Source organism: Melozone crissalis, unplaced genomic scaffold (assembly GCF_028551555.1).
Source record: "Melozone crissalis strain CALT ecotype California unplaced genomic scaffold, PUWL_Pcris_2 ptg000029l_1, whole genome shotgun sequence".
Lineage (NCBI taxonomy): Eukaryota > Metazoa > Chordata > Aves > Passeriformes > Passerellidae > Melozone > Melozone crissalis.
In genome coordinates, this window is record NW_026535807.1 from 13,631,696 (window position 1) to 13,641,678 (window position 9,983).

Here is a 9,983-nt window from a genome sequence, read left to right on the forward strand (position 1 = left end):
AGCTGTGTGAACTTTAGGCTCAGAGACATCCCCAGCATCTTTTTTTTTTTTTTTTCTTTACAGAACAAATTGTTATCCATGGTTGGTTGTTCATTCAGAAGTTTTGGGGTTTGTACAGCCTCAAACAAGTTTACTACAAGTTTTTCTAAGAAAAGTTTGAGAGTTATGCTTCTTCCAATCTGTTTCTCAAGAGTAAAGGAACATACTTTTGCAAATTAATGTGTATAAAATTGTAATTGTGCATGGAAAGTTTTTAACATTTAGCAGCAATTTACACCTAATTTTGTTACAGAAGGTTCAACGTATTTCAGGAGAATTCTTGTTTATCTCTCTCAGCTGGGCAGTGCTGGAAGAGATAAGTGTAGTGGACTCTGGATAAGTTGCTGTCTCTAGAATGCAGGACAACACCTTAGACTGAAGTCATAGGCCAGGGAGAAATATTACTTACAGTCCAAGAACACTTCACTTCACTAATTGTTTAGACCAAAAGGAATGGTTTCAGGGGGAGGGAGCAGGAGAAACCCTTCAGGCTGGCCAGGACCTGTAACACAGAAAATGTACCACTGAGTCCCTGTGCCCAAAGCAGTGCAACACAGAGCTGAACCTGCGGTACTTGCAGCGCTCACAGGCTGCTCTGAAAGTAAAACACTTGCCATTCTTACTCAGCCTAAGGAGCTGGTGGCATTAAATTGTAACTGTACCCAGAGTATTCTTGCAGAATCTGGGTTTAAGTAGCAAGGTAGAAAGGCACAGATGAACAGATCTTGCCTTTCCCTGTGTTAGGAGACACCTGCAAATCCAGCAGTTTTCACCTTAGGGATAGCTGGAAATGAGTTTTTTACACATTTGTTCTGTGGAGACACTCTCTGGCAGAATGTGCAGTGAGCATACTCATCATTTCCATTGTGAATTGCCTTGTGTCATATCACTGTCACAGACTCACAGGGAAGTTTTTGAAATTGTTGTTCTTAAATTCTTGCCTATTAGAGCTGAATAGAGAGACACTGCAAGGAATGCAAAAGTTTCTGCTTCTGGGTTTGGCAAATGCTTGAAAATATTCATCTGTCTCAGAAATCAGAAGCAAATCAAAATCAGACTACATATAATTTACGATAGTACATTTGACTGCTGCATAGACTGCACTAAAAGAATAATGAGACTAAATAATAATAATAATAATAATAATAATAACAATAATAATAATTAAATAAATAAATAATAATGAATGAATTAATAATAATAATGTTTACCTGTTTATTGCCATTGTTGTTAACTTTTTGGGTAGTGCAAATGGGTAAAGTATACCATTGTCACCTGAAAATGACTGACATTTTAGTGGTAGTAATGCTTACATTTTAATTAGTATCTTTGGGTTTTTTCTAGGGTAAACCACTGGATTTTTGTCAGAAATTTTGCAAGAGTGACTATCAGTAAAGATGTCATATTTAATGAAAGGATTTAAACGTCACAGTTCTGTGATGTGCAAAGTAGCAGGGAGCCTGTTTAGAGCACACACGTTAAAGAACACATTCGGCATCAATGAACAACTCCAAATTTCGCGCGCATCATCCCAGCTGAGCTCTGCAAAGACAGACTCTTACAGTTACATCGTTGTGGGGGCTGGCTCCGCAGGCTGCGTGCTGGCCAACAGGCTGACGGAGGACCCGCACAGCTCCGTGCTGCTGTTGGAAGCCGGCCCCAAGGACACCGTGCTGGGCAGCACCAGGCTGATGTGGAAGATCCACATGCCCGCTGCCCTGACGTACAACCTGTGCGATGAGAGGTACAACTGGTACTACCACACCACCCCGCAGAGGCACCTGGACGGCCGGGTGATGTACTGGCCCCGGGGCAGGGTGTGGGGCGGCTCCTCGTCCCTCAATGCCATGGTCTACATCCGCGGGCACGCCGAGGATTACAACCGCTGGCACAGGGAGGGCGCTCAGGGCTGGGACTACGAGCGCTGCCTGCCCTATTTTAAGAAGGCACAGACGCACGAACTGGGCCCGGATCGGTACAGGGGTGGGAATGGCCCCCTGCACGTGTCGAGAGGGAAAACAAACCATCCTCTCCATCAGGCGTTCCTGGAGGCTGCCCAGCAAGCCGGGTACCCCTTCACGGATGACATGAACGGGTACCAGCAGGAAGGCTTTGGCTGGATGGACATGACTATACACAAAGGTAAACCAGAAAAATGTCCTTGAGTAATGTCTATTTCTGACCCAGAAATAATGTTGAAATATGGACATTAATCTGCACTGAATGTCATTTGAGTGTTTAGGTTACTGCCCAGCTGTGGCACTCTGTATTTACACCTATTCATCCCTCAGCAGCTTGCTATCGGTGTGCTCGCACTTCACTGCAAGTTGCATTGGTGGAAAAGTCCTGATTCACACTTAAATTATGTCATTGTGAAATTTGTTATGTTAAAATAATATCTTTAATTATTATATCAAATCTCATTTGCTTTGAACCCTATAAACTCTGTGAAGACTTTCCCTCTGTAGGCATCCTGGTGGTTATTGGCCAAAATCTGAAGCATACTGAGCATGACTGTTTTGATGTTTAATGCAAATATACATTGTAGGTCAAAGATGGAGCACAGCTAGTGCTTATCTTCGCCCAGCCATATCACGCCCAAATTTCTCAGTTGCAGAGAAGACACTTGTAACAAAAATCTTGTTCCAAGGAACAAAATGCATTGGTATTGAGTATGTGAAAAATGGGCAAAGGAAAAAGGTAAGAGATTTTCAATTTTCAGTATGAGAGGTATGAATCAAAGCTAAATTATATCTATTTTTAAAAAAAGTCTATTAAAAATGGCACTTTACTGTGCAAAATGTTCTCCTTTTTTTAGAGGTTGTGTTGTTTTTCACAATATATGATTCCTTGTCAGTTATTTTGCAGTAGATGATATATTCCAGTTGCACTGATTTAGAGATTAACTTCATCATCACATTTCCATCTGCCAGTGCTGAGGGGACAGGCCATAACTTGATGTTCCACAGAGTGTTGTGTAAGCCTGGAGCCTGTGGTGCAACCATGCCCTGTCCCAGTACATTGACCAGAGTGCTGCAATGGGGATGTTTCTGAAAAACAATTCTGGCAGAGGAAAGTCTGTAAAAGCCAGATACTGGAATCTGAATTGCTCAAGGGATAGATGACACATCTTGCCTTATGGTTGGCTGTGGAATGAATATTTCTCAGTTTCAGTCCAACTCCTGCTGAAAATGTGATTGTGTGGAAGGAAGCTTGAATTGTTATTGCAAAATTCTGGATAATGGGCTCATTTTATGCCTCTTTCAATCCATTGACCTCTGTAAGACCCAAACCATCCTCACTTCCCTTAACAGCTGATTATGGATTAGTCTGTAACCAGAATATTGCCTAAAAGGGGTTTGTATGCTAATAACTAAGATATTTGGTCAGAAAGGACTATAAAACAATTAGAAAGTGTAATAATAATATTCTAGAGAAAGCTGAGTACAGATCTGGGTGGTTTGAGTTCAGTAACCCTTATAAAACTCAGCAGACAGTGACTGAGCACAGTTCTGTGACTGAGCACCTGCCAGAAGTTAAAATGCAGTATAAATAATCTGTTCTTTGGTTTTCTAAAGCACAGATCAAATCTGCTGCTAAGTGGATTGCAAATGATAATCATTTTACCAATATGAAACAAAAGTTGCAGAACCTTTAACTGATTTCATTAGCTATTAAATTTCTGTGAAAACAGTACCTCTAATTGCTGTTCTCGTGACATTATCAAGTTCAATTTTGTTGAAGAAAGTCTTGAAAACCCAATTACACATGACCAAAGACTTTCTGAGTACTGGACCATTTAATTGCAAAATTCTTCAATTGCTATGAATTTTCATACATACTAATATATGCATGAATTCTACATAGTTAATAATATATGTTTATATCATGTATTGTACAAAATACACCTTCAAAGTATTTCCCTTCCTTCTTTCCCCCTCCCCTTCCTCCCCCAGCATCAAAACTGCAGGATTAGTATCTGCTTTTACTTTCTGGAAAATTTTATACCTGTCAGGATGGAAGAACTAATAATTTTATTGCTTTATGACCATCAAGATGAAGCAATTGACTACATTAAAGTGTTTTTGTTTGTACAGTCTATTTTAGATATAATCTCTTTTACGTCAGTCATCAGCAAAGTGAAAAGATCGTCAAACCTGATTCAAAAGTTATTCAGAATGTGTTCACCAGCCAATGACTTGTTATTTGTCTAACACTGAAGTCCTAGAGATCTCCCAGGACTCCAGTGAAAGTAGGAAAGGTAGACTGAACATTCCTGGAGGTTTTAAGTACAGAATCAAGCTGGAAAGTATATTTATACTTCATATTTCATATAAAGGATGAAAATGTTTTAATGTATTGTAGACTAACTCAAACAAAAGTGTATCAAAGTCACTTTTTCCTCTTAGCATGTTAGCTGAGACATTATGAAAAACTTCGTGTGGGCCAGGAGTAACTGCAGTGCTGACTTTGCAGGGGATTTAGACTGAGCAAGCATCATTTGAATGCTGCTCTGAACAAACTGGTACCAGTTCTGTGTGTTCCATGGAAAATGTAAATAAGTTAAATAAGTTTGCATAACATGCAAAATACAGCTCTAAGTATTGATTCAACAGGCTCTGATACAGTGTTTATTAGTCTTAACATGCTAATCATTGCCCAGAGCAAAGCAGTAACAAATACAAGGTAACAGCACTGGCCATCTGTTGGCCATATTGGATAAATAGTGTCAAAATGCTTTTTATTATTATTACCATTGGATGTTACTGTAGCAACATTTTGCCATCTTTTTGTATAGCTGAGGTGTCATTCAAAAAGGACAAGGTTCCGAGTTAATATGCATTAATCTGTTAAAACTCCAAGTCAAAGGCAGAGGAATAATTTAGCAGCCTGTGTCATGACCAGCTCAGGGCTCAGACCAAACCATTTGATGAAAAAACTGTCAGCAAAACAAAATTCAATCTATGCCTGCTACTATTTTATCAGTAGTGCTTTGGTGAGTGGTGGGGAGGGCTTTTGAGGACTATCACGAGCTGAGAAATCAAACCTTAACCTTGGCTGAATTTAAAAAAAAAAAGCTCTTAAGAGCTTTTGAGCTACCAAGTCTGTGAATTCCAAATCTTCCTTAAGATTCCAGTTTTTAATTTATAAAGGGTTACTGAAAATGGCAGAGAAGCTTGGCTGCCTGATCTGAGTGCCACAGGTGCTGTTCCCCTGGCAAGGACAGGAGCTGAATGTTTCTGTGCCATACAGTTTGAGTGGATTGTAAAGATGGGAATAAATACAGGAATGATCAAAGAAAAAGCTTGATTACTTCTCTCTGTGGAAAATTCTGACAAGACAGAAATACATTGAAATGAGGAAAATGTGAGGGAAGGGTGTCTAATCTGGATCAGAGCAGCATATTCAAACAGCAGCCCCTGGTGTTGCTCACATTCAGCTCAGGCTTTATAATCTTAGGGCTTTTGTGCTCATTTCCTTTTAGGTTTTTGCCAATAAGGAAGTTATTTTAAGTGGAGGTGCCATAAATTCTCCCCAGCTGCTTATGTTATCTGGAATTGGAAATGCAGATGATCTAAAAAAACTGGGGATCCCTGTTGTTTGCCATCTTCCTGGTAATTCTTTTTCTTTCTTTCATCTTCCCATGGATGTAACTGAATGACCATTAAATTAAATTAATAATGAAACAGAGTTTTCTTTATGTCAAGTTGTGCAGCCTGAAACACATGTTGAAAACATATTTGTTAGAAATCAGTGGAAAGATGTATTGATTTAATACAAATCAGTGGAAACATGCATTGATTTTTGAACTAAGCAACAAACTCCCTTCTTCACCACATCTGACAGTGAAAAAATGCCTTTCTGAAGGCATATTTTTATAATTAAGTAGTACACTTGTCATTAAGAGTTTTGAATTAGTTTTGATCCACTACACATTGTGTAAACTCCCACTGTCATAAATATTCAAATACAGAAGAAATAACATGAACTTTTCCTTAAAGCTAAAGAAGTTAGCACAGTGTTTCTAAGTAGTGGCAATTTTACAACAACTGATATATCTTCCATTTAACTTCCCATTTTCATTCCAGTTATGTATGTAACTAGTATTGTTATTCTAGTTATGTATGTAACTATTTTCATTCTAGTTATGTAAAACCTTATTCTGACATGAGCAAAAGACTGATGTGACTCATGGCCTTGGTCTGTGTCACCACTGCCCTTGTAAGAGCTTGGTTTAGTTCCCACTTAAGATGTTCTCTGCTTGAAACATGGTGGGCAATCTTTCTGTGCAAAATAACTTTTTTTTTCCCTCTCACTTTCTTCTCCCTCCTCTCTTTCTACCCCCTGCAGGAGTAGGGCAGAACCTGCAAGATCATTTAGAAGTGTATGTCCAGCAGAAGTGCACCAAACCTATTACTCTGTACAGTGCACAAAAGCCACTGAACATGGTGAGGATTGGCCTCGAATGGCTCTGGAAGTTCACAGGTATGAAGAAAAGTGTGCAATCATTTTACCACTGGCTGATTTAGAATTATGACAGCCTTTTATCTGTGAGTTTTATAGGCATGGAGCCTTAATATATAATCTTTTTCATGCTCTGAGAAATAACTGGAATTTGCAAATGGATTTGAACTATTTCTTTTCTTCTGTAGCGGAATATTTTAAAGATTTTGTATCTTAGGTAATGAAAGAGGTTATTATTAACATTTCTATATCTACATTTAAAAATGAGTGCTCCCAAGAAAAGCTATTGCAAAAAAGATGGAGAAAATACTCTATTTTAAATCAATGTGATGTCAATAAAAACATATTACTGAACTGACTTCTGCATAACTGTCTCAAAAGAATTAGTTTGTTGCTCTGATCAGAATCCTTTTGCCCTGTAAGTAAATGTGAATTGCCTTTCCTTAGAATGACACATGAATTTTACAGTACCTTAGTCATAAATTGTACCTTAAAAAGAATCAGTAAGTATAATCCTTGATGGCAGTAAAATAGCTTGGCCAAAGTTGAGCTCCACATAACTAGCTGAATTTTGTTACTATTTGGCAACTTATTCTGGGTATATGTGGCTTTTTACCATGCAAGTAAATATTGAGGGCTAACTTTCCCTTTTAAACAGAAATGAAAATAACATAAGGCACATTGCAGGGCTTTATCTTTCCCTTCAGGGCAGGCACTGTGGATGCTCTGCCTGTTCCATGTGACTGATGGGATAACTGGAGTGCACAGAGTGAGCAGTGCAGGAACATGAGGATGTGCAGCCAGTTCCCTCCACTCCTGTTAGGATCCAAATCTGCTTCTGGAGGCAGAGCCAGTGAGATAACTCTAACACCCCATTATCACATCAGTGGGATTTCCAAAGTTATGCATATTTACATTTATCCAGGAATTTAAAGGCAGATGAAAGTGGTGAACAGTGCCTAAACTGCAAGCTGCTCATAATGCATTTGCATTCCTCGCAATTAATGCTGTACAAATCAATTATTCATGGTAGGGCATCTACAGGTTAAAACCAAGTGGACTTGTTGCTCTTTGGAGGTATTTTAACAGCATCTTCTCCGTCCTTTGCCCTCCCAGGTGAGGGAGCCACTGCCCACCTGGAATCTGGGGGTTTCATCCGGAGCGAGCCTGGGGTGCCTCACCCCGACATTCAGTTCCACTTTCTCCCTTCCCAGGTGATTGACCACGGTCGGGTTGCTTCCACTATGGAAGCTTACCAGGTGAGGCAAAGAGAATGTTCCAGAAAGGCTTTGTAGCCTTTAGCAAGGAGATTTATGCTCCATAATAAATGTTGATAATTTGGCTACATACTGAAAAATATTGTGTTCAGTTTAATATGAAATAGACTGCTTAACCTCCTTCAGAGGAGAAAACGCAGCCTTGTTATTTGATACTGCCACCAAAATTATCTTAGCTTTTATCTCTGGGAAAGAAGGCAAGTATTGAATGAAGTATTCACTCTGAAGTAAAGTGCCCTAGTGCTATGGGTTAGGACACAATTTTACAATGGAACAAAACCATTCCTCTGCAGTTGAGACAAAGGTTTAAGTGAAAATGTATAGAAACACGTATTAATTCACTGGCACAAATCCAAGCCCCTTTTCAGACTATCATCTTAATCCAAAACTCTGAGTGCTAATTCTGGGGAACTGTCACTGAATATACATGTTTTTCCTCACTGATCTCCTTCCTTCAGAGACACAATAATTTGGTCCAATTGCAGATTGTATTAGAATGCTCTGATGCTACTAAATGGAATGGTTGTATTTTAAATGAAAAGAACAGCTGTGAGTTGAAGTGACAGGCATATTCACTCCCTGCAATGGAATTACATATTTACAAAATAAATTATATAAAATGGAAAAATGCTCAATGGTATTTTCCACTATCAGTGGTTAATGTTTATATTTGCTGAATTTGTAAAGTCTGTCTAAATTGCAATAAAAACCCCAAAACAGCCATGCTGAATTTGGAAGTAGACCTGGTGGGATTGTGTTGGGTGTTGCAGGTCCACGTGGGACCCATGAGGAGCACAAGTGTGGGCTGGCTGAAGCTGAAGAGCTCAGACCCAAATGACCACCCCATCATTGAGCCCAACTACCTGTCTACAGGTAACTGCAGCCTCTCCTTGCTCTGTCAGCTCATTTCCTGCCTGTTTCAGGAGCTGATTTTTGTACCTACTTAACACAGTTCAGAAGTGCTGGTTGGTACATTGTTACTTATTTCTCATTTATAAAAGCCAACTAGTATGATAAGAGGTGATTGTGCAAAGCAGTGTGTAAGCTAGAAGGAATTTCCTGTTGGGGATGAAGTCAGAATTCTCAGTATCTGCAGTGTCTTGCTGTTTGTTTCATCACCACCTCTGCTTGTGAAGGAATTAATGTCTTTTGCTCCTTTGTGCTGAGTCTATTTTCCTTTTCCTAGACAGTGGGCACATCAAGATAAAGTGCAATTCCTCACAGTTCACATCTTCCCTTTTGGGCTAGTGCAATATAAGCAACAGTTTTGTTCACAGTGGATGTAAATATCTGTGACTTTAAAAAATATTCTGCTTTATCATGGCTTTCAGCAAGAAGTGAGACTTTCCTCCCAGCTTTTTTCCCCACAATGCTGCTTTTTTCTGTTTTGCATTCTGTGTATACTGGTAAATTAAATGAGTACTTACAATTTTCTCCTTTTCTCTCTCTACAGAAAGAGATATTTGGGAATTCCGCCAGTGTGTCAAGTTGACCAGAGAGATCTTTGCTCAGAAAGCTTTTGAAAAATTTCGCGGGCCTGAAATTCAACCAGGAAATCATGTTCAGTCTGACAAAGACATAGATGCCTTCATAAGGCAGAAGGCTGATAGTGCTTATCATCCTTCCTGCACCTGTAAAATGGGTCAGCCTTCAGACAGCACCGCTGTAGTGGATCCCCAAACAAAAGTCATTGGTGTTGAAAACTTGAGAGTAGTTGATGCTTCAATAATGCCCAGTGTTGTCACTGGAAACTTGAATGCCCCAACTATCATGATAGCAGAGAAAGCTGCAGATATAATTAAGGGCCTGCCATCACTTCAGGAGAAGAATGTTCCTGTATATAAGCCCAAGACCTTGGAAACACAGAGATAAATTAATATTCTCATCTTTTCATATCATTTGATATTTAGGCTTTCATCCACATGTTCGTATCTCATATTGAATATGCCAACATGATAAATATGCAAAACAACATATCCTATTACAATAGCTATTAATTTTAATAATTTTTTTTTGTATTAGACTACCTACTCATCTTTTTAAATCAGCTGGCTTAAGTTCCTTTTTTAGAATCATAGAATATGCTGAGTTTCATGGGACCAATCAGAATCATAAAGTCCAACTCCTGGCCCTGTGCAGAACACTCCAAGAATCACAAATTTAATTAAATATGACCTTTTGTGGTAAATTCAAATCTTCTGT

The 9,983-nt window shown here is 39.1% G+C and overlaps 1 protein-coding gene across 1 annotated transcript; it reads left to right on the top strand.

The window, feature by feature from the left end:
* Positions 1 to 1,436: 1,436 nt before the first annotated feature.
* On the top strand, positions 1,437 to 9,653 carry CHDH (choline dehydrogenase). Its single transcript, XM_054281148.1, has 7 exons — positions 1,437 to 2,181; positions 2,588 to 2,739; positions 5,525 to 5,654; positions 6,391 to 6,525; positions 7,621 to 7,763; positions 8,552 to 8,654; positions 9,235 to 9,653. Exons 1-7 carry the CDS (start codon positions 1,437 to 1,439, stop codon positions 9,651 to 9,653), a joined length of 1,827 nt encoding a protein of 608 aa, XP_054137123.1.
* The last annotated feature ends 330 nt before the right edge of the window (positions 9,654 to 9,983 follow it).